The following is a 25703-nucleotide window of genomic DNA, read 5'->3' on the forward strand; positions in this document are numbered from 1 at the left end:
GACAAAAACTTGTATGAGACGGCTCAAGGGTCGTATTTTGTGAGACGGATCTCTTATTTGGATGATTAATGAAAAAATATTAATTTTTATGCTAAGAGTATTACTTTTTGTTGTGAATATCGGAAAGATAGATCGATCTCACAACTAAAAATTCGTGAGACCATCTCATAAAAAACCTCCTCTTTATTTTCTTACACGTGGACGGGTTGAATACTTATTTTTGATGCGGTTGACCGAATCATAAGATCCCCACGTGAAAACCTTACTTCGGTCAACACCTAATTAATACTCTCTGTTTTTTTAGTTAAAAAATTCTGAATAAATAGCCAATAGGATTCAATTATTTTTCTTATATTTTATTTCATCATTATCTGTTAATATTAATACCGTTAATTATTTGTTGCGGACACAATTTGGTATATAATAATTTTAGTAAATACATATATTGTGTTGCACATGATTATTTAATTTAATCTTTTAAATATCTATTTTTTAAGGATTTTATTAATTATTATGCATCTTTCAATACTCTCTCTCGAAGGAATAAATTATCCAATAATGTGAAGTTGTCTTGAAAATAAAAAATTTTATGGAAAAGGAAGAATTTTTTTTTTAAGAAACAAGAAAAATAAAGTTGGAAATATGAAAAAAAATGCTTGAATCTCTCTATAAAAAGTAACATAGTTTATTTAAAAAGGGAAAAAAAATAGACATAATAAATCACTAAGCTATAAATGGGCCAGGTCAAGAGCCCGATCCGGGTTTGTGAAAAATGAAGACTGATGATTTGGGCCGACCCGATTTCTCTAACCGAAATCGAGTGAGAAAGCATATGTATGTAGGGGTGTCAATCGGGTCGGGTGGGTCGGGTTTCGGATCAACCCGCGATTTTTTTCTCGACCGAACCCAAAGCAACCCAAAACCCCCAACCCGAGCACGAACCCGTCTAACTCGACTCAACACATCTAACCCGTCTAACCCGAATTTTATTTATTTTTTTAAAAAATATTAATGAAAAAAATTCGAAAAAATAAAAAATAATAATAATATTTTAATTTAAACACATAATACAAAATTTTTGATTTAAATTTGAAAGTTTAATTGTAAAAAATTAAATTATATTTACTAAATCAAATAAACAATTGTTAAAAAAATTAAAAAATATACAAAATAAATATTAAATGAAGAAAATTTATCATATAAATATACAATAAATTTTTGTTTAATATACAATATATAAAAATATAGGTAATATTTTCAAAAAAAAAAGTTTTCAGGTCAACCCGCGACCCAACCCGAAACCCGTCTAACCTGACACTAACCCGAACCCACCCAACCGAACCCGACCCTAACCCGAAAAACACCAACCCGAACCTAATTTTTTTCGTGTTGGGTCGTGTCGGATTGACGGGTCGTGTTGCATTTTGACACCCCTATATGTGTGGCTATATATTTTTTTAAATGAAATATTTTAATTGTAAAACAATTTAATGAATTTTTTTTTTATGAAACAATTTAATGAATTGTTATATAATCCAATTGTATTTAATAATTTGTTAATAAATTATTTTAAACATTAAATTGTAATTTAACCGACCGTACCCAATTGTCCCCGGAATTCAAAGGCATCAAATAGAGAACCATACTCTGGATTTATTATTTTTTAAGAAAAATATTAATATTCATCGTAAAATGCACAGATAAATAGTAATAATGATCTAAATGTGATAAAAAAAATTTCATTTTTAAAATTAAAAGTGGTATGTTTCGTTTGGAGTGCAGTCGTATTTTTTTTATAAATTCATATTAATCATATATATTGTTGGAACATTCTAATTTTGGTGATTGGAGCTAAACTGAATTATAGAGGTAAACTAAAACTCGAAAATCTAACTAGTTAATAACCTAATTGATAAATCCATATGAAGGATACTGTGAGCCAATCGATTGATTTAGATATATTGAATATCTATCAAACATGATAAATTTTTTTTTACTTTCTAGTAAATCAGTTCGATCAGTGTTTAAGGATCAGAATCAACTGTTTAAACTTTCCATCTTTCACCGATCAGTTATTATGGTTCAGAGCTGCATTCAGAAGTCTGAACATATCAAAAAAGGACGACAACCTGGTAATAAGGACATCCACCATCATTAACGGATATATTTGGAACAGGTTATCGTTGTCTATTGAATGTATAAATAGATCAGTTGACTTGTACAAAAAAAAAAAGTTTTTCAATTACCATATATAAAAAGCAAGATGATAATCTCTCCAAGAAGATTCTAAAAATCCAAACTGAAACTCAGCACACCCAAATAATTCATTTTCAGGTCAGTTCAAATATCACATTAGTGCTTAGAAGTTTTCAGTACTTATTGTAATTGAAAGTAAAAAGTCTTACTTCTCAAAATTCTTTAAATCAAAGTTTTTACTAAGAGTTTCAGTCAAGAAGTGTTTAAGTCCTGTCAAAGCGAGTGATTTCAAACTTGTAACGTACCGTACTTTTACCATTCAAAATTTGTGGAGAAATTTAAAATTTTCTTAAACATAAAATAACCTTCAAAGTTTTCCATAAAATATCTCAACCAAATCCCCCATAAGAAATGGTTGTTAAAAATAACCACAATAAAATTTGTTCACAAAAGGTTTGCTCAAAGTATTTCCATCAAAATATGAAATCAGAGTAATTTAACTTTTGCATAAAACTTAAACATGGCGGTCCTCGGGTTTAGCCTCCCGCTCAGTCCAAGCCTGCTCCTTGGTCCCCACCCCTCGTCTCAACATGATCATCCTCACCTACATCGATCAAGTCTAGTGAGTCTAAAGACTCAACACGTATAAACTGGAAGTAACGAATAATACGTAATAAAACCACATGCAATTTCAAAATAGAGCGTACATACTTAAACTTGAACTTGCATAACGTAACTTGAACATACGTACATAAATAGACGTGCCATAACTTGAAAGCTTTCATAAACATGCTTGCATAACTGAACGTACTTAAACATACATGACTTTATTTTGCGTAGAGGCATGTTTCAAAGCAAGTGACCCATAACATAATAAATGTCTGATCAGACAAACCACAGTACTGGGCTGACAGGGACGTATCCACTGCCACATACATGAGATCCCCGTTCATAATTTAACGGGCTGGTTGGTCCCCGTTCATAATTTAACGCTTTCCAACCTCGATCTAACCCGTTCATAATTTAACGGGCAGAATGGTCCCCGTTCATAATTTAACGCTTTCCAATCCTAACATAATTTGGTCACAAGACATTTAGCATACCTCCAAAGACTTAAAATATTTTCTTTGCATGTCATCATACTTACTTGGCGTTGAGGGATTCGTTGGACTTCGATCGGGGGCATTGCTGTACCTACTAATCATGAATTGGCATGCTTATCTGCGTAACTTAGACATAATTTCAAGCTTACATAAGAACTCATTCAATTCCTTATGACGTTGTAAATTCCCATGACTCGACTGCGTAAATCACTGAACTAAAACCATGCCATCAACCCCCCCCCAAAGCATACTATAGAAATTTTTCCCAAAGTTGTGAAGGACACGGACCCCGTTCCTACCTCCGTGTAGGGGTCCGTGTAGACTCGGATGAGAAGGCTCGAAAGGGAAGGTGGACACGGACCCCGTGTCAGGGTCCGTGTGGGGGTCCGTGTAGACTCTGGAAAAAGGCACTTCGGTGGAACAAGGGCACGGACCCCGTGTGGGGGTCCGGGTGAGGGTCCGGGTACTTACTGTGAACGCGAAATTACGAAAAAAATTTTGTACATGTCTCGCTTAACTTTCTAGACTCGATTGCGCGGACTATGAATCGACACTCCAAGTCTCATCCTAGCACGCCATAACCTCAAACCAAATTCGTACAAATCCCCAAAGCGACTATGTTCACCCTACGACACATACCAATCAAAACATTGTAATTGACATCAAAAGTTACCCACGACTTTTAATTAAATCGAGCGCCTATTGACATGAACCGAAACCTCAAAAATACTCCCAACATCGTATTAAGCATACCTAAACGCATCAACGATCATCCGACGATCCCCAACGAAGCCTGCAACAATAAAATCTCAAGAACACATCAAAACATAATTTCTGAAAAACGCAGTTTGAGCAGTCCCACGAAAAACGCCATAACTCACTCAATTTTTGTCCAAATATTTTAAATTAACTTTCAAATTGAAGGTATGAAAAAGTTCTACAATTCTCTAGTTGAAAGTTTTATCAAAATATCGACTGAAAACTCGCAGTTTCAACCAGAACAGTAAAAACGTGGATTTTGATCCCTAAAATGGTTTCAAAAGTGATCCAACACAATTGCTCGAATTTCTACACATCGTACACATGGTTTTACACATAAATAACAACACACGCATAATATGACATGATCAATGCATCAAGAACAGATTATATGTGCCTTTTGATGATAAACTTTACCGAAACGGCGACACCGAAGCGGAGATAGAAGCGAGGTTGATCCGGGACGAACGTGACGCGATTTTCTTGCAATAAAATCGATCAAAACTTGCTGAAAATTGACAAGGGAAGGGGCGGCTGCTGTTCTCCTCTTAGAACCCTAGGTTTTGCTCTTTAAAAATAAAAGAAGTGAAAATCTGAATGTGTGTGTGTGTTTAGGCGTTATTAGTGTGTGTAAAAGTGTGTGTGTGTGTGATTAGTAAATTAGGAAAATCACTTAATTAAATAATAAATAAAACTATTTAAAATACTAACACTCTTTAAACTTTAAATAAAATCCCTCAATTAAAATAATGCACAAAAAAAGAAAGAAGCTAATTTTAAAAGTTTCAAACTCTTAAATCACTAAATAAATAAATTTTATGCTTTAAAATACTAACAACTTAGTAAGTCCTCTTAAATGCCCCTTCCTCAACTTAAAATAAAAGTATCACATTTTAAATTGCCAAGAATCGTCCCCGGTCTCTTTTCCTCAATCCCGCCTCGAATAATCGCCTGAAACATGAAATTCGAAAAACATTTTAACGTGCATCCCAATAAAATGGATAATTTAAAATAATGCATTTTCATAATTATGCATGGCTAAAACTCTTTTAAAATTAATTAAATGATTTAATAATTAAATGAATGCATGGATTAAACGTGCACTGAATTTGGGCACTACAGTTCCTCCCCTACTTATAAAAATTTCGTCCTCGAAATTAAGTCTTACGAACAACTCCGGGTAGCGAAGTCTCATATCTGCTTCTGATTCCAAAGTGGCCTCTTCCACCGATTGATTTAGCCACCGGACTTTGACTAGCTTAGTCACTTTGTTCCGGAGTCTGCGCTCCTGTCTGTCTAGGATTTGAATCGGTTTTTCCTCGTAAGACAAGTCTGGAGTCAGCTGCAACGGCTCATAACTCAGAATGTGCGAAGGGTTAGCCAGATATTTCCTCAGCATCGAGACATGGAACACATTGTGTACCCCGGCCAGATTCGGCGGAAGGACAACACGATAAACTAATGTTCCAACTCTTTCCAAAATCTCGAATGGTCCAATAAACCTCGGACTCAGCTTGCCTCTCTTCCCAAATCTCATAACACCTTTCATAGGTGCTATCTTGACGAATACGTGATCACCAACGGCAAATTCGAGATCTCTCCTCCTCTTATCAGCATAACTCTTCTGACGACTCTGGGCGGTCTTTATTCTATCACGAATCTTGACCACCACGTCTTCAGTCTCCTGAACTATTTTTGGTCCAAGTTCCGCTCTTTCTCCGACCTCGTCCCAATGAACTAGTGATCTGCACTTTCTTCCATATAAGGCCTCGTAAGGAGCCATACCAATGGATGCTTGGAAACTGTTGTTGTATGTGAACTCCACTAGAGGTAGCTTAGACTCCCAAGTTCCCTGAAAATAAATCATACAGGCTCTCAGCAAATCCTCCAAAATCTGTATCACACGCTCAGACTGGCCGTCTGTCTGCGGGTGAAACGCTGTAGTAAATAGCAACTTCGTTCCCATAGCTGCATGCAAGCTCTTCCAGAAGGACGATGTGAACCTCGGGTCCCTGTCGGACACTATGAAAACTGGGATTCCATGCAATCGAACGATCTCCCTGATATAAAGCTCCGCATACTGCGTCATGGAGAAAGTCGTCTTCACTGGCAAGAAGTGCGCTGACTTAGTGAGTCGGTCCACTATAACCCAAATGACATTAAAACCTCTGACTGATCTAGGCAATCCAACGACGAAGTCCATCGTAATGTTCTCCCATTTCCACTCTGGGATGGGGAGTGGCTTAACCAACCCCGCTGGCCTCTGATGTTCTATCTTCACCTGCTGAAAAGTGAGGCATTCTGACAGAAATCGGCGAATGTCTCTCTTCATCCCTGGCCACCAATACAAAATCTGGAGGTCCTTATACATCTTGGTACCTCCCGGATGGATAGAAAACAGAGATGCGTGTGCCTCTGTCAAAATATCATGTCTGATCGACTCACCACTAGGCACCCACATTCTACCTCTGTATCTCACAATTCCGTCTGTCACTGTGTAAAGAACATTGCCCTTGGCTTTATCTTTCAGTCTCCATTTCTGTAGCTGCGCATCTGAAGACTGTCCTGCTCGGATATGGTCTAGAAAATCAGATTTGACTATCAGATTAGACAGTCTAGGGGCTCTGTCCTCACGCTAAATCTCTAGACCAAATCTCTGAATCTCCGACTGAAGCGGTCTCTGAGCTGACAACTGAGCGACAACTGCCACTTTTCTGCTCAAAGCGTCTGCGACAACATTAGCCTTTCCCGGATGGTAGCTAATTTCGCAGTCGTAATCTTTCACCAGTTCCAACCACCGTCTCTGTCTCATATTCAACTCTTTCTGCGTGAAGAAATATTTGAGACTCTTATGATCGGTGAAAATCTGGCATTTCTCGTCGTATAGGTAGTGTCTCCAAATTTTCAGTGCGAAGACAACGGCGGCTAACTCCAGGTCGTGAGTCGGGTAATTCTTCTCGTGCACCTTCAACTGCCTGGAAGCATAAGCTATGACCCGACCCTGCTGCATCAATACTGCGCCTAACCCGAGCTTAGATGCATCGGTGTAAAGCACAAGTTCACCCTGGCCTGTCGGCATGGCTAGCACTGGCGCCGAAATAAAAGCTTGCTTCAAAGTATCAAAACTCTTCTGACATTCTTCACTCCACACAAACTTAGCATTCTTCTTGGTCAGGGAAGTGAGTGGCACTGCTATGGATGAAAATCCCTTAATAAACTTACGGTAGTAACCAGCTAAACCCAAAAAGCTGCGGATTTCTGATGCATTCTTCGGCTCAACCCATTCCTTGACAGCTGCTACTTTCGCGGGATCCACCTCGATTCACTGCTAGATACTATATGCCCCAAAAACGCAACTTTCTGCAGCCAAAACTCGCACTTACTAAACTTCGCAAACAACTTGCGACTCTACAGAACCTGTAAAACTGTCCTTAAGTGTTGGTTGTGCTCCTCATGGCTCTTCGAGTATATGAGAATGTCGTCAATAAACACTATGACGAACTGATCCAAGTAGGGCTGAAATACTCGGTTCATGAGGTCCATGAAAATAGCTGGAGCATTTGTCAGTCCGAACGGCATCACCAAGAACTCGTAATGCCCGTATCTGGTCCTGAAAGCTGTCTTGTGGACATCTACATCCTTCACTATCAGCTGATGGTACCCTGATCGAAGATCTATCTTAGAGAACACGGAAGCTACCTGCAATTGATCGAACAAGTCTTCGATTCTAGGCAATGGGTACTTATTCTTGATCGTTACCTTGTTCAGCTCACGGTAATCGATGCACAATCTCATGCTCCCGTCTTTCTTTTTCACAAAAAGTACTGGTGCGCCCCACGGTGAGAAACTGGGGCGGATGAATTCCTTGTCGAGAAGCTCCTGGATCTGCTGTTTGAGTTCTAACATTTCAGCTGGAGCTAATCTGTACGGTGCCTTAGAGATTGGCACTGTGCCTGGCATGAGATCGATTGTAAACTCCACCTCTCTCTTTGGTGGAAGGCCTGTGACGTCGTCAGGAAAGACGTTTGGGAAGTCTCTGACTACTGGCACATCTGATAGCGATGGAGTGGGCATGTCAGGTGCTGCGATGATGCTGGCCAAGAAAGCCTAACACCCCTTAGAAATTAGTCTCCTCGCCTGCATGCACGAAATCATGTGAGGGAAACTCCTCCATCTAGCTGGCTCAAATAGGAACTGCTCCATGCCCAGCGGTCTGACCAACACTGATCTCTTCTGAAAATTGATCAGAACTCTGTTCTTAGTCAGCCAGTCCATTCCCAATATGATGTCGAATTCTGGCATCGGCAATATGATTAAATCTGCATATACTAGGTGGCCATGCAGTTCTAGATCGATATCTCTGACCACACTGGTAGCTAACAGCTCTTCCCCTGATGGGACTGTCACTGAAAAGTTCACGTCTAGGCCAATGGACTTGAGGTCCAAATGATTAGCAAACGTCTCTGATATAAAGGAGTGAGTGGCTCCTGAATCTATCAGTGCCGTTGTTGCTAATCTCTTTATGAAAATGTTTCCTGAGAAATGCGTTAGCACAACACAAACTTATATCCCAAAATTACTAACATAAACCTCAAGCATAATAGAACTCAATATCCCAAGGCACACAAAATATTACTAGCATACTAATAATCTCAAGTAAAAAAAATTTCCACATGCAAGGTAAAATAATACTGAGCTTAGGTAGAAAAGTTTACCAGTCAGTAAAGTGGTGTCTGGGTCCGACTCCTGTGCATGCATGGCGAATACCCTGCCCTGGGTTGGCTGCTTCCACTGCGGGCACTCTTTCAGCATGTGATCCGTAGCTCCACATTTAAAACATTTCCCGGATCTCCATAAGCACTAACCGGGATGCTGGCGATTGCATTTCTGACACACTGGGAAGTTACCGGGCTTCTGAGGCGCCCCCTGCTGCTGGATAGAACCCTTGCCTTTTGGCGGTCCCTGATAGGGTTTCTTTTCCGGTTGCCCCTGGTAAGGTTTCTTGAACTGAGGCCTCTGATGCTGTTGCTGCTGCGGTGGGGCCTGATAGGGCCTCTCGCCCTGCCTGTCTGCCTCAATATCCCGCTGGTCTTGTTCTGCCACCAAAGCCCTAGAAACAGCAACTGCGTATGTAGTAGGGCCAGCTACCCTCACATCACGGCGCAAGATCGGCCGCAAACCATCCATAAAATGCCTCAGCTTTGCCTGGGCATCATTCGCAATGAGGGGTACGAAGTGACATCCCCTATCAAACTTCCTCACAAACTCTGCCACACCACTGTCCCCCTGTCTCAATGTCATAAATTCCCTGGTCAAACGAGAGCGTACTTCTTCAGTGAAGTACTTGGAGTAGAAGACCTCCTTTTAACCATTCCAAGGCAGCACCTGCAAATTGACTGCCACTGACGCACTCTCCTACCATAGTCTAGCGTCTCCAGTCAATAAAAAAGTGGCACAACGGACCCTGTCAGCATCTGTCAGCTCCATATAGTCGAAAATTACCTCGATGGACTTAATCCATCCCTGTGCTACCATCGGGTCAGTAGATCCCGAAATCTTCTTAGGATTCATCCTTTGGAACCTCTCATACACCGCTTCTGGTCTAGGCCTCTCCCCCGCGCCAACTGCAGCCTGATTCCTCGCAAACTGTGCGAAGAACTGAGTCATTCTTGCTAGCATCTGCGCTTGCATATCTGGCGGTGGAGGTGGAGGATTGACTCTCTCCTCATTTCGGGTCTCTCGATCCTCTTCCCTTGCTTCTCGGTCAACCACACGTCTAGGAGGCATTCTGTCCCATCAATTACCCAACACGTAAATCCACTATGCATGAACATGATATCAATGACATAGGATGCACAAAATCTAAACTCAAAACATGGATATGCTAAATTCATGATTCAATGCTTACTACATACATAATGCAAAAATTAAAACTTACAGACTTGAGGTGTGACTTCGAGAGCTTCTTGCGACTGGCAGTAGGCAAAACCCTTTACAGAAACATCGCTCTGATACCAACTGTAACGCCCCAGATTCGACGACTGTCCTCACTGTACCAAGACGAGTCGAGTCTTTCCAGCGTGCTTATGTCCTCACTCACACGCACCCTAGGAAACTTCCCAGGAGGTCACCCATCCCAAAATTGCCATAAGTCAAGCACGCTTAACTTTGGAGTTCTTATGTGATAAGCTACCGAAAAGAAGATTCACCTTCGTGATATGAGTAGTACAAATCAATCTTTTAAGCCATCTTCAACTGTGCAGTCCATTACATTGAACAGTCTCGCAATCCCTCTCATTCCCGTGTGGGTCGCTTCATTCATGTTCCCTCCACCTAGAAGCCTGCCAGAAGCCGCTCATTGTCCGTGCAACTGATGGCACCAGCGATCACCCCCCGGCCTCTTCGGCCCCGGGCCTCACATGCCCACCAGCTTCCGCTTGGTTCGTCCCCGAACCACACCGTACTAAGAGAGATCGGATCTGATACCTACTGTAACGTACCGTACTTTTACCATTCAAAATTTGCGGAGAAATTTAAAATTTTCTTAAACATAAAATAACCTTCAAAGTTTGCCATAAAATATCTCAACCAAGTCCCCCATAAGAAATGGTTGTTCAAAATCACCACAATAAAATTTGCTCACAAAAGGTTTGCTCAAAGTATTTCCATCAAAATATGAAATCAGAGTAATTTAACTTTTGCATAAAACTTAAACATGGCGGTCCTCGGGTTTAGCCTCCCGCTCAGTCCAAGCCTGCTCCTTGGTCCCCACCCCTCGTCTCAACATGATCATCCTCACCTGCATCGATCAAGTCTAGTGAGTCTAGAGACTCAACACGTATAAACTGGAAGTAACGAATAATACGTAATAAAACCACATGCAATTTCAAAATAGAGCATACATACTTAAACTAGAACTTGCATAACGTAACTTGAACATACGTACATACATAGACGTGCCATAACTTGAAAGCTTTCATAAACATGATTGCGTAACTGAACGTACTTAAACATACATGACTTTAATTTGCGTAGAGGCATGTTTCAAAGCAAGTGACCCATAACATAATAAATGCCTGATCAGACAAACCACAGTACTGGGCTGACAGGGACGTATCCACTGCCACATACATGAGATCCCCGTTCATAATTTAACGGGCTGTTTGGTCCCCGTTCATAATTTAACGCTTTCCAACCTCGATCTAACCCGTTCATAATTTAACGGGCGGATTGGTCCCCGTTCATGATTTAACATTTTCCAATCCTAACATAATTTGGTCACAAGACATTTAGCATACCTCCAAAGACTTAAAATATTTTCTTTGCACGTCATCATACTTACTTGGCGTTGAGGGATTCGTTGGACTTCGATCGGGGGCGTTGCTGCACCTACTAATCATGAATTGGCATGCTTATCTGCGTAACTTAGACATAATTTCAAGCTTACATAAGAACTCATTCAATTCCTTATGACGTTGTAAATTCCCATGACTCGACTGCGTAAATCACTGAACTAAAACCATGCCATCAACCCCCCCCCCCCACCCCACCCCACCCCACCCCACCAAAGCATACTATAGAAATTTTCCCCAAAGTTGTGAAGGACACGGACCCCGTGCCTACCTCCGTGTAGGGGTCCGTGTAGACTCGGATGAGAAGGCTCGAAAGGGAAGGTGGACACGGACCCCGTGTCAGGGTCCGTGTGGGGGTCCGTGTAGACTCTGGAAAAAGGCACTTCGGTGGAACAAGGGCACGGACCCCGTGTGGGGGTCCGGGTGAGGGTCCGGGTACTTACTGTGAACGCGAACTTAAGAAAATTTTGTACATGTTTCGCTTAACTTTCTAGACTCGATTGCGCGGACTATGAATCGACACTCCAAGGCTCATCCTAGCACGCCATAACCTCAAACCAAATTCGTACAAATCCCCAAGGCGACTATGTTCACCCTACGACACATACCAATCAAAACATTGTAATTGACATCAAAAGTTACCCACGACTTTTAATTAAATCGAGCGCCTATTGACATGAACCGAAACCTCAAAAATACTCCCAACATCGTACTAAGCATACCTAAATGCAGCAACGATCATCCGACGATCCCCAACGAAGCCTGCAACAATAAAATCTCAAGAACACATCAAAACATAATTTCTGAAAAACGCAGTTTGAGCAGTCCCACGAAAAACGCCATAACTCACTCAATTTTTGTCCAAATATTTCGAATTTACTGTCAAATCGAAGGTATCGAAAATTCTACAATTCTCTAGTTGAAAGTTTTATTAAAATATCGACTGAAAACTCGCAGTTTCAACCAGAACAGTAAAAACGTGATTTTTGATCCCTAAAATGGTTTCAAAAGTGATCCCAACACAATTGCTCGAACTTCTACACATCGTACACATGGTTTTACGCATAAATAACAACGCACGCATAATATGACATGATCGATGCATCAAGAACAGATTATACGTGCTTTTTGATGATAAACTTTACCGAAACGGCGACACCGAAGCGGAGATAGAAGCGAGGTTGATCCGGGACGAACGTGACGCGATTTTCTTGCAATAAAATCGATCAAAACTTGCTGAAAATTGACAAGGGAAGGGGCGGCTGCTGTTCTCCTCTTAGAACCCTAGGTTTTGCTCTTTAAAAATAAAAGAAGTGGAAATCTGAATGTGTGTGTGTGTTTAGGCGTTATTAGTGTGTGTAAAAGTGTGTGTGTGTGTGATTAGTAAATTAGGAAAATCACTTAATTAAATAATAAATAAAACTATTTAAAATACTAACACTCTTTAAACTTTAAATAAAATTTCTCAATTAAAATAATGCACAAAAAAAGAAAGAAGCTAATTTTAAAAGTTTCAAACTCTTAAATCACTAAATAAATAAATTTTAGGTTTTAAAATACTAACAACTTAGTAAGTCCTTTAAAATGCCCAATCCTCAACTTAAAATAAAAGTATCACATTTTAAATTGCCAAGAATCGTCCCCGGTCTCTTTTCCTCAATCCCGCCTCGAATAATCGTCTGAAACATGAAACTCGAAAAACATTTTAACGTGCATCTCAATAAACATGGATAATTTAAAATAATGCATTTTCATAATTATGCATGGCTAAAACTCTTTTAAAATTAATTAAATGATTTAATAATTAAATGAATGCATGGATTAAACGTGCACTGAATTTGGGCACTACAAAACTGCTTGTAATTACTAAAGTTTTTAAATATAAATATTCTTCGAGGAAGAAGAGGTGACATAAGAGAATTGAAATCTTCGAACACCCATAAACAATTTTGCATTCAGTTTAATAATGCTTGTTTCTCAACTATCCTCACTCTGTGTTATTAAGCCATTTATTTAACTATTTTCAGCAAGTCTACTTCCGCACATATCAATTGATTGACTTGTTGGAAAACCTTATTTTGACAGAAGGATTTAAAGTAACACTTTTGACTTAATAAATAATGTTTTAAGTCAAGTTCCACCACCTGCAAATTATTAAAAAAGAAATATATATACTTTACGTTCAGGATATTTTAAATAAGAGTAAATTTTTAAAAAATATCTCTGTATGACCGCATATATTTTAAGTAATTTGTCATCGAAAAAAATAATTGAATTTGACGAAGTCAACTTATGCAGTATCACTGAATTTTTTGTGGCTGAGGCAGGCGTAAAATGTCACTCAAAGAATTGCAATGTCAAAGCCAATTTGGATATGAACAGTAATTAACGATCAATGCAATGAAGTCCAACCAGACAAAAAAATTCAATTATTTATCAATTTTTCGACGATTAATGAATTATCAGTATCCATAGCATACATGGTTGAATTTTGCACATATTTTCTGCCTCGATCAGAAAAATGAATTCTGGGATTTTCTTTCAGCTGATTCTGAGTTTCATCATCCCTTCATTCTTATTCTTCCTATTAAAGAGGAAAAGAAAATGTTTGGATACAAGAAATATCCCACTTGGTCCTAAAACTCTCCCAATCATAGGCAACCTTCATCAGATAGGAGTGTTGCCTCATCGATCTCTCCAAAAGTTGTCAAAAATTTATGGCGATCTAATGTTCGTACGACTTGGATCCGTTCCTACAATCGTCATCTCATCCCCTGATATGGCACGGAAAATCTTTAAAACACATGATCTCGCCTTTTCGGGAAGACCCTCTATGTATATTGCTAAGAAGTTTACTCACAATTTTTCGAGTATCAGTTTATCACCCTACGGCGAATACTGGAGACAAGTTCGAAAAATAGTGGTTTTAGAGCTGATGACGGTGAAAAGAGTCCTCCAATCATTTGGAAAAATACGAGCCGAAGAGGTGGCTCGCATGGTTGACAGCATAGCCGAACATGGTAGAGATCCTGTCAATCTTAGTATATTAACGTTTTCACTATCTAATAACGTTGTGTGTCGTGCGGCTTTTGGGATATGTAGCGATCTTGGTAAAACGATAGATGGAAGAACAAGTAAGTTTCATGAAATGCTACTTGAGATGCAGCGGATTGGGGGTAAATTCAATTTGGCGGATTTCTTTCCAAGAATGGAATGGGTAAACAAGTTTAATGGTATAGACAAGAGCCTCGACACGATCTTTCGTGATCTGGATGGGTTTTTCGACAAAGTTATAGAAGAACACCGCGATCGCAATAGGCATAAACCCGAGGTAGAAGATATTATTGATGTATTACTTCGAGTTCAGATGGATCCGGACCGTGGAATTACTCTGAAAGATGAGCACATCAAGGGCGTTCTCTTCGTATGTTTCTTGATCTCCTCTTATATTTTTTGTTTATTTTTTGATAAACATAATATTCTGCATTTTTTTTACAGTAATTTAGTTTCAAAAAACATCTTCAACTCTTTTAGGTTCTTTTGAAAAATATACAAACTATGAACAAAGTTTTAAACTATAGGCTATGGTGAGCAATAGTAAACGTCATGCTAACACAATAGTCTGTAAATTATCCTAGCCAGATAAATCACACTTGACAAACTAGTAAGCTCGCCAATAAAATGTTGGTATACAAAATACTTAGCTACTCCACCAACTTGGATATCCCTCATTCCGTCTTATCATTTTTTTTCTCTTTTTGACATTAATGTTAGCTAGCTAAAAGTATTAGGACAACGTCTATAAATAATTTTACATCTTCTACACTTTCTAGCTAAATCTGAAGGAAATTAATGCAATTAATGTTGGAGTATCGTTTTTCCGCACTCAAGTTGAAGCAAAATTTAAAAAAAAAAATTGTTTTGACGTTCAAAATTTTTCTTGGACGCCGTATGATTTAAAACAATCAAATGATATTTAGATCTGTTTACTTTTGCGTATTTAACACTAGACACCAAATCAGTTCGAGATTAACGGACTTGGTCCTTCTTGTAATTTCTACGAACGGATAGATCGCACTAGAGATCTTAACGAAATTTGTATCGAGATTGGATCGCCGGAATTTCAGAAATCCGGCGGCAATGGAAGATGGCCAAAATTTTTCTTTAAATTTTGTGCAGTGGCCGAAATTTGCAAAGAGGAGAGAATGGGAAAAATTTTGGTGAAAAAAATTTTGTGTACAAAAGTTATCTTATTTCGTATAACTATTAATGAAATATTTATAAATTTTAATTATTGTTCATATCAAGTATCCCACTTGAATTAGGATTCTTTGTTTTCATTATTTAAAATTCTCGTGTATATATATATATATATATATATATATATATATAACCACGCACACATCCATACATATATATGTGTGTATAAACATATGTGCAAATTAAATAATTATTTAATTTGTTAATTAATTAGTTCTAAACTTCTGAAAAATATTATGTGATAATCTTATATACAGTGATTACCACTACTAATATTATTAGTTAATTAATAAATTCTAAATTTATTAAATAAATGATTATGAACTCAATTTAGTCTCGATCGACGACCAGACATCGTCGATGTATTGATGATACAAATTTTGTTCATATAATGAAAATTGAAACTCATAGAAGATGACATAATTTACTATGGGGAAGAATGCCCGGAGAAGTAACAATCAGATTCTCGTAGGATAGGAGAATTTTCCGCAATGAAATCCTCGTATCAGAAGTCTGGGGAGGTTCTTCGGATCGAGGGTATCTGTTCGAAAGTAACATGTATAATTGAATTAAGAACATTATATGTATTGTTGTATGCTAAGTGATTAGGGGAAACACTATTTTGATGTTGGGGTTTCCTCAAACGGAGCTGTGCAGCTCCATTTCCCTCTGCGCCAATTTGGCGTAGAGGGGTTTTATTTTTTTTAAAAAAAAAAAATTGGCGCAGAGGGGAACTTTGCACCAATTTGGGGTAGAAGAGTTATTTTTTTTAAAAAAAGAAAAAAATTGAAAAGAAATAGGACAAGAGCTCGACCCACTCTTCTTAAAATAGAAAATGAGTGGGTCGAGCTCTTGACCCACTCACTTTAAAAGAAAAAAGAAAAAAGTGGGTCGAGCTCTTCACTCATCTCAACCTACATGGGTCGCAATTATTAATAAAATATAATATTAATTATATCAAATATAAAATATAATTATAATTATATCACTAAATTTAAAAAATACACATTTTATAACTAATAAGAAAAAAATTAAATAAATCAAATAAAAAAATATTCCGATAATATTCTTTTTTAGAGTAAGATTTAAAGTAAATGGGTTGGAGATGAATATTGTATTTGATGCAGAAACTACACTATTTTAAAATAGAGATGCTTTAAAATAGAGTTTTGAGTTTAAAAAATGACCTTAGTTGTCTTAAATAGGGAATATGATTTACAGATGAAAATGGCATTTTGCAGAGAATAGAAGTCTGCCAATAATGTCATTACGTGTATCATATCCATAATTTTTTTTTTCCCTCTTTTGAAAGTTTGTTTTAGGGTTTATATCATGTAAAATTGTGTAAAGTTCTCTAATATTCTATTTTATGTATGCCATCGATGAACAAGATAATATAAAAATATATCTAAATATATTTTATTAAGAAAATTGTCCTATCAAGATAAGGACTGCTTTTTATTTTATATTTTAAGCGGAAGATAAGGACTATTCTAAGAGACATAGGCCAAGGAGCCTTTTCTGAGTGAGTGTAAGGTGCGGTTGACTTGCAAACCCATCATACACTACCCCAAAAGCAAATTAATTAAGGTGCATGCGGTTGACTTGCAAACCCATCATACACTACCTCAAAAGCAAATTAATTCAGTTAATGTTGAGATAGCGTTTGTTCGTACTCAAGATACAGCAGAATTTTAAAATAAAATTGTTTTGACGTTCAATTTTTTCTTAGACGTCGTATGATTTAAAACATTCAAATGATGTTTAGATCTGTTTACATTTGCGTATTTAATGCTGGACACCGAATCGATTTGATATTAACAAAGTTGGTCATTTTTGTAAATCCCAATGAACGGATCTTCCTCATTCTTCGATCGTCAAATAAGGTCCATGATTAGAAATTGGATTCTTCGTATAGATCGCAATAATGATCTAAACGAAATTTGCGTCGAGATTCAATTGCTAGGAATTTCAGAAATCCAATGTTGATGCGGCGGTGGAAGTGGCCTAAATTCTTCTTTAAAATTTTGTGTGGTGACTGAAATTTTGCAAGGAGCAAAGATGGAATACGAACTCTATGACCTGGTTCTCTCTTATCTATTGTCGTTAACTGCGGTTATTGTACTGCCCACCACTATTTGGATTATTTCAAGTGGTCGTATTTTTGTCGGTTTCTCTCCATAAAAAACGATAATTTAAAGGAATGTGTTCCGGAAAATTTTGTGTGCAAAATTTGTTTAAATCATATCTCTTAATGAAAAATATTTATAGATTTTAATTCCTGATCACATCAGAAATCCCATTTGAATTAGAATACAGACATATGTGTAAAATTATATAACTATTATTTAATTTATTAATTAATTCTAGAGTTCCCTGCAATATTCTATGAGAATCTTGTACATAATAGTTACCACTAATAGTGTTATTTTTTAATTAATAAATTCTAAATTTACTAAATAAATAATTGTGAAACTCATTATAACCACGATCGATGATCAGACAGCGTTAATGTGTCGAGGATACAAATTTTGTTTATATAATGAAAATTGAAATTTTCGAAAGACAAAATTTCCACTGATCTATTTTTAGCATCTCTCAATTTTGTAAACTCCTTCATTAAAACAGATAGTTCCTCTCTCATCATTTAATTTGCCATAAAGCTAACTTACTCAACTTCCATTACACGGAATTCACTTACAAAGTCCTTTACAAGTAATCTATTTGATTTCCATCAAACTACAATCGTCAAATTCAACTCCTTGCACTTACCTATCTCGACATGAATACATAATCCGATACTTGTGTAGCTCTAAATGGTACATCGATATAGTTAGTCGTGAGTTCAAAAGTACACTGTGATTCAGAATAATATTTATTCTTATCCAGGCTTACCCTAAGTAGCCTCATTATTTTCATCAGCTCCTTGATCAAGAATATCATAACTCAAGTCTGATCACGTCCATAAAATCTTGGTAAAAACTTCTAGTAGCATTGCCCCATGATCCCCTAGGTATCACTGCATGTAAGAACCTTAAGTTATGATTAACATACAGTATGATTCTTTCAACTCATATATACCGATCGAATCTACTATCATTGTTATATCGAGAGTTGCAAATGAGTTCGAGAAATATCTTCCCTAAATCATATATCTTACTATAGTCAGAGATTCCTTGAACTATTAACTCATCAGATCACATATGATATCTACACCTGTAAACAAACAGTCAATCATTGACTATAATGCATTGACTCCTACGTATTTCCAAAATATATCCAACCTCACCACCTGATGACCCTCAATGGTGTCGGTAATAAGTCAAAGTGCAGTGCTAATACGCAAAGCCTCGATGTTATCTCAGGTCAAAAGACTAATGATATACGACCATAACTACAGATTTTTCCACTTGATAAGTGATAACAACTTGGAAAGTCTGAGGGATTGATGTTCAGTGCACTATCAAACGATCACTCATCTATATGAACGTGCATCTTCATGTCCTTACTAATGAAATATGACGTTTACATCACATATATTAGTCTCATGCTCAAACGATCTTTATCTTTATTTTAAGCGGCTGATTTGACTAGGAACCAGTTTAGAATATACGATACAGTCCTAATGAGTTATCTGATCTTACGTTGCGAGACATACTTCATGATACGTATTGTATGTTCAAGGGTTTTATCTATGCAGTTTGTATGGATATTCATATAAAGTAAATGCACAATTAGATAAAGCCATAAAATATTATTAAAATAATTTTTTTATATAAGAGTCGATAAAGCTCAAGCTACATAAGTTACTCTAACAGATGAAATATTGCAGGACATATTTGCTGCAGGAACAGATACTTCACCAGCAACTATTGACTGGACGATGGCGGAACTGATGAGAAATCCAGAAATAAGAGAAAAAGCTCAACAAGAAGTGAGAAAAGCTTGCAAAGGGAAGCTTAAAGTAGAAGAAGACGATCTTCAAAAACTCACGTACCTTAAACTAATTGTAAAAGAGTCATTGAGACTTTATCCACCTGTGCCATTGATGCTCCCTCGAGAAACCACAGAAGACTGCGTCATCGACGACAAATACAAAATCCCCGCAAAGACGAGGGTTATTTTCAATGCAAAAGCAATAGCAACCGATCCAAAATACTGGTTAAACCCTGAACAATTCTGGCCTGAAAGATTTTTGAACAGTGAGACTGATTTTAGAGGACAAAATTTCGAGATGTTACCATTCGGTTGTGGAAGAAGGAGCTGCCCGGGAATCAATTTTTCCATCTCGCTGGTGGAGCTTGCACTTGCAAATCTTCTTTTCCTCTTGGATTTGGAACTTCCGCATGGAATGTCAGCCAAGGACATTGATATGGAGGAAGCCTCCGGGATCGTTGTGCATAAGAAAAATCCTCTTCACATAGTTGCTTCACCAGCTACCTAATATTTGTTATCCAGCGCAAATTCTTAATTTATGCATACACATAATAATCTAATAGAAAGAACATGATTGTCAAACAAATAAAGGAAGATTCAGTAAATATATTTGCTTATTATATTATTCCATTTTATATTGAAAAATTACCAACCAAAATGCGTGATATGCAATATAGACAAAGACAAATGGCAGAGACACGAATACGTACATGCATAAACAAGAATTTAATAGAGACAATAAAAGGAACTCGTGCAAATCGAAAATAATTTTTTTGTCCTGGAATTTGTATTTTTTTTAGTTTTATCCATTAATTTTTTATTTTTGGTATTAGTGCAATAATTTATTAATTTCGACTATTTTGATCCATCTACCACTGAAATGTTCAATTTTCGCTAAATTTGCTGATTAGATGAAGATTAAAATACATTTTAATGTCATTATCATTGATGGAATCTAGTAGAATGCATATAACTTGTAAAGTTTGCTTGATCTGTTCGATTTTTTTTTAGTTTTAGTTTACTTCAGTAAGTTGATTTTCCTTTGAAAATCAAGAAATCCACAAATTTTTGGCAACTTTAGCCTTAGCTATCTTCTAATCAGTGTTTTTCGACAAAAAAATAACATTAATCTGGTGGTAGATAGACCAAAATAGTTAAAATTCATAAGTTATTGTACCAAAATAAAAAATTTGAAGAGTTAGCAGATCTTGACCAAAAAATGGACAAGTAACTGAACCAAAAAATTTATTTTCCCATCGTTCTAACTTTGGCAATAACTAACGTGTGACAAGCATCCACCAAGAGATATGATGAGAAAAAAGTGAGATAATAAATTGAAATATATGAAATACATAATTATTTTTTTAACTCCGATTTTAGTATAAAACTCAAGTAAACCATCGAGTTAAACAAGCTGTTTGGTTTTCGATTGTGAACTGTCAACTTTATCATTTGTTGGTATATATTTTTTAAAAGGTTTGTGAAAAATAGGTAGGGATATTTTCGTAAAAAAAATATTGTGATAGAATTAAAACTAGAAAAAACTGTACAACTAAAAAGAATAGTTTTGGTAAAACTCTAACATTATAATAACAAATATGTAACGTACCGAAATTTGAAGGTCCACGTGAACCACGTGCATGCAAGTTATCAAATCTCTTTGGTATTTTATTAAATTGTTTTAAAGCACTAAATGCATGTTTATTTCATTAATTTGTGTTTAATTATTTTTATGCATTTTATGCATAATTCATGCATGATAGGATTTAATTCTCGAAATTTTAAAAGTTCACGCATTAGGGTTTCTAGGTGAATTTCACGTTCGAATGAGGGTCGGAGAATTTTCAGGAAATTATTTTTTATTACACGAGTTATTTTTATAAATTAATTTAAAGCGTTTTTAGGGTATTTCAAAAAAGGGAATTTTTGGATATTTTTTTACCGCATGGTTTTATTTTTAACGGTAAACAAATTTTATTGAATCAGGGGACGTTTTGAAGTTTCGGCTTATATTTTCAAAATTTTTTTCACACGAAATATTTTTCGAGAGTGCGTTTAGATTTAATGGGCCTACTTTTAAGCTTGTTGGGCTTAAAACTCTTTTCAAACCCTTAATTATCATATTAGGGCCCATTAATTATTTGATTAACTACCTAATTATTATAAATTAAACACTTAAACTCCCGTAACCCCCCACAGCCGATATACATCCCTTTTCCCTTCAGATTACCCTCGGTTTCAGAACTCGGCAGCTGAAAGAATCGGCTTCCTTCTTGTTCTTGCAAAGAAAGCTTCAACCGGGTCTCCATTGCATCGTTCTTGTTCTTCAATCGTTAAGGCACGCATTGTACTCTCGTTTTTGCATCTCATACACCATATACATGTTATTGTGTGACTAATCTGTAGTAAACTCTCGATACCACCAAGAATACGAAAGATTTTCGGTTTTGTTCATATGCTGTTTTCTTTTAAATGTTACTCACGTTTTTCATTCGGTTGGTGCAAGGGGTCTGCTGCAGGGTGTGTTCGAAGGCTGTTATCACCGTAGAGAGTGGAGTGGTAGGCTGGAAACAAGATCAACACCACATTTTGTAAGGATGGTCTCGGTTCTTGTTTTTATTCGGTAATGGGTTTGATCGGTGTATGGGGGATTCGCCTGTGCATGGGTTCGATCCCAGCCATATTTCAGACCTTGTAGACTCTAGTGATATGTCAGGAAGGAGTCATGTATGTTTGGTTGAGGAAGAAACCGATCCTCGGAAGCATGGCGTGAATCGAGAGAGATGTGGTAGTTTCGGCTGGTTTTATGTGCAGCGGCCTTTGCTTGGGTTTTGGCTTAGTTTAGAAGGGTAGTTAGGTTCCTAATGGTGAGTTTTAATGGTTGGACAGGTGGTTGTAGAAGGGAGGACCGAAAGAATTATGGTTTGGGGGCCATGTGTTGTAATGGGATTTTAGGAAAGGGGTGGCCGAGAGTTAGGTGGATTTCTGGAAATTTCAGCCGTGTGTTTAGGGGCTAATTACATGGTTTTAGGAACATTTTAGTGTTTTTAAGGTATGGTAAAAAGTTGGGAAATTTTCGGGTGCGTTTCGAGTAGATTCGGGTTAAAATCGGGACTCCGATCCAAGTTTTAAAACGGATCGATTAAATTTGGTTTTAGGCTCGAATTTATGTCTAGAAATATTTTAAAAAATGTTTTGGGATATTTTAAGGAGATTATTAAACTTCGGGTCAATTTTAGAGGTCCAGTGTTAAAACGAAAATTTATGGGTTTCTAGGGGCAAAATGGTCATTTTGCACCCAGTGTGAGAGTTTGATCCTGACAGCGTCCTGAGCACAAATTTATGATATTTTAAATGTTCATGCATCATGTTCATGATTTTTACGCAATTATCATAAATATGGTGCATGCTTGATTTAAAGGAAAAGTTACGCATATGCATGTTTTTATTAAGTGATGAAAATGATGATATTTTTGAAGGATGAGAATTGGTTGTGACTGACGATGTATATGTATACGATGACATGAGATATGATGAGCTGAGGCCCAGGCTCAGTGGGCGGGTAATGCTGTCGCTGATGTCCCCCGCCGCCGGGTACTACGGTTTTATAGATGGATCCATCGATAGAGCTGATACGAAATTCACAACTAATGAACTGAATTCAATTAAAAGTAAATGTTTAAGTTTATGATGACACGATGAGCTGTCTTGACACGTATATGATGATATGAGATGACATGATTTTATACGACACATTTACGAATATGATGACATGAGATGACATGCTTTGACATGATATGATTTTACACAACACGTTTACATTATGATTTTAAATTCATGAACTATATGTTGAGTATGATATTTTTCACTGCTGTGTGCTATGTATATGTACTTGTTATTCCTGGTACATGTGTGTTGAGTCCTTAGACTCACTAGGCGTGTGTGATGCAGGTGAGCTTCATGAGGAGGAGACTGGAGGTACCGAATTCTGAGTAGGCAGGCCTGGTGCGACGACACGACCCGAGGACCACATGTTTTCCGCATTACGATTTATGAGATTGATATGAGATGAAAGTTTTTATACGTTGAGGATTTTAAGATTTTACTCATTTATGTTTACGCATGATTTTTGAATCAGTTCAAGTTTTTTTTAAAAAAAAAAATATTCCGCACTTTTAAAAACGAGTAGACGTTTCAAAATATATTGTAATATTCGCAAGTCTGTTAGAGCATAGATATAATGAAGATTAAAAGTTGAAAAGATTGTTAAAAAGATGTTTTAAAGGTAATATAGAATCCTTTGTACGTTATATCAGTAGATCTTGCTTTATGAGACATTTGAATTACAGAAAATATTTTTTTATCATTTAAAGTTCTAATTTTGCATAATTTATTATTGTTGTGATATATGAATTTTTTTAAGTATCAAATTTATTGATATTTAATTAATTGTATAAATATATGAAGAATTTAATGTATTCATATTACATGTTCTTCTACTTATATTTTAATTGAATGACTTGATATATAGTTTTTTGAAAATAAAAGGATGAAACGAATTGGATATGATCAAATCCCCTGGTGGCTTTAATTAAATAATTTATTGGAATTATAGTGGAGTAGAAAATTAATTAGATTTGTATTAACACATGTTGACTTATGACAGAGATGTGTAAGAGAGCTCTTATTGGACCATGTGTTTATTTTACGTTAAACTCTTCAAAGAAATATTTCATTAAAACTCAAAATGAAGAGTTACGATAAAACTATAACGTTGAAATGATCTATTATCAATTTCTAGGATAATACATTATTATGTCTCCGTTGTTTTCTGTTTATCCCACGTATATCCCTCGGACGTTTGTGTGCTCATTTATATCCCTCGTCTCTTAGTTTCGTTCCAGAAAATACTCCTACCGTCAATTGTTCCGTGAATCTTAAACGGAACTTACACGTGACCTGCACATGAATGAGAATGCCTAAATTAGTTGTTATATCCTCATTTTAGGAATAATTTGTTCACTGTTGTAAAGGAACTCACTCATCCTACAAAAAAAATTCAAATAAATATTAATCAACTCACCAACGGGAGAAAAACAACATTATAACATAATTAAGATAATTGCATAGCAAAAATAACCAATATTTTCAATTTGTTACATCCATCAGACTAAAACAAGTCTAATCGTCAATAACATGAAGATAATCCAATTTTTATTAGGATCTTCATAGATCTCAACAATCTTCATTATTACGATTTTCATCAGCTAAATGTAACTGAACATCTATTAACTTTGCTAGTTCTTCAGTTTGCTTCTATTTATTAATTAATCTAAAGAAAATTACAATTTTGATCATGTATTTTTTCTTATTTGTATTAATTTTGGTTTTTTATGTTATCAACTTTCAATATAGTTATATATCTTTTCGATTTTTGGTGATTTTAGTTTTTTTTTTTTTTTTTCATTAGGAGTGCTAATGTAACATTATAAATGTAATGTCCCGAAAATTTAAGGTCCACGTGAATCACATGCATGCAAAATTATCAAATTTCTTATGTATTTTAAATAAATTTTTTTAATTTCATTTATTAAATGTGGTAGGCATGTTTACATATTTAAAATATGATTTTCAACTAGAATGCATAAACATATGTTTTAAAGGTTATTCGAGATGCGATCGAGGAACGGAGGCCGAGGGCCGTAAAAAGGAAAAATATTTTTATTAAATAATTATTTTAATTGTTTAATTTATGGTATATTTTAAATAGTATTTTTGAAAATGGCAACTTTCGAGGTGTTTTTACACGTCGAGTTGTATTTTAAACCGGTATACGATTTTCGATCAAAATAGGGACTTTTCGAGAATTTTGCTAAATTTTCACGAACTTCTCTAAACAAAATATTTAAATATTAAATAATGGACCTAATGGGCCTAGTATACAATGTTAATGGACCTAAGCTTGCACACTTGTTTTATATCAAACTTTAAAACCCTAAAATCCTATCCTCACACCCCATAACCCACGCCCCCTCACCCTAAACTCTACAAGGACTCTCTCATCAGCCTAGTTGCACACACCACATGTGAATATTGA

General features: G+C 36.4%; 1 protein-coding gene across 1 annotated transcript; it reads left to right on the forward strand.

Annotated features, from left to right (window-relative positions):
• Window positions 1-13797: 13797 nt before the first annotated feature.
• LOC142531551 (strychnine-11-hydroxylase-like) lies at window positions 13798-20231 on the forward strand. The gene is made up of 2 exons (XM_075637728.1): window positions 13798-14834; window positions 19503-20231. The coding sequence occupies exons 1-2, from the start codon at window positions 13932-13934 to the stop codon at window positions 20112-20114; spliced, it is 1515 nt and encodes a 504-aa protein (XP_075493843.1). The 5' UTR covers window positions 13798-13931; the 3' UTR covers window positions 20115-20231.
• The last annotated feature ends 5472 nt before the right edge of the window (window positions 20232-25703 follow it).

Source organism: Primulina tabacum, chromosome 17, assembly GCF_025594145.1.
Source record: "Primulina tabacum isolate GXHZ01 chromosome 17, ASM2559414v2, whole genome shotgun sequence".
Lineage (NCBI taxonomy): Eukaryota > Viridiplantae > Streptophyta > Magnoliopsida > Lamiales > Gesneriaceae > Primulina > Primulina tabacum.

Coding starts and splice junctions, on each gene's coding strand:
- LOC142531551 (XM_075637728.1), top strand. CDS start 13,932: ATGAATTCTGGGATTTTCTTTCAGCTGATTCTGAGTTTCATCATCCCT. Junction 14,835..19,502: donor ACATCAAGGGCGTTCTCTTC/GTATGTTTCTTG, acceptor GAAATATTGCAG/GACATATTTGCTGCAGGAAC.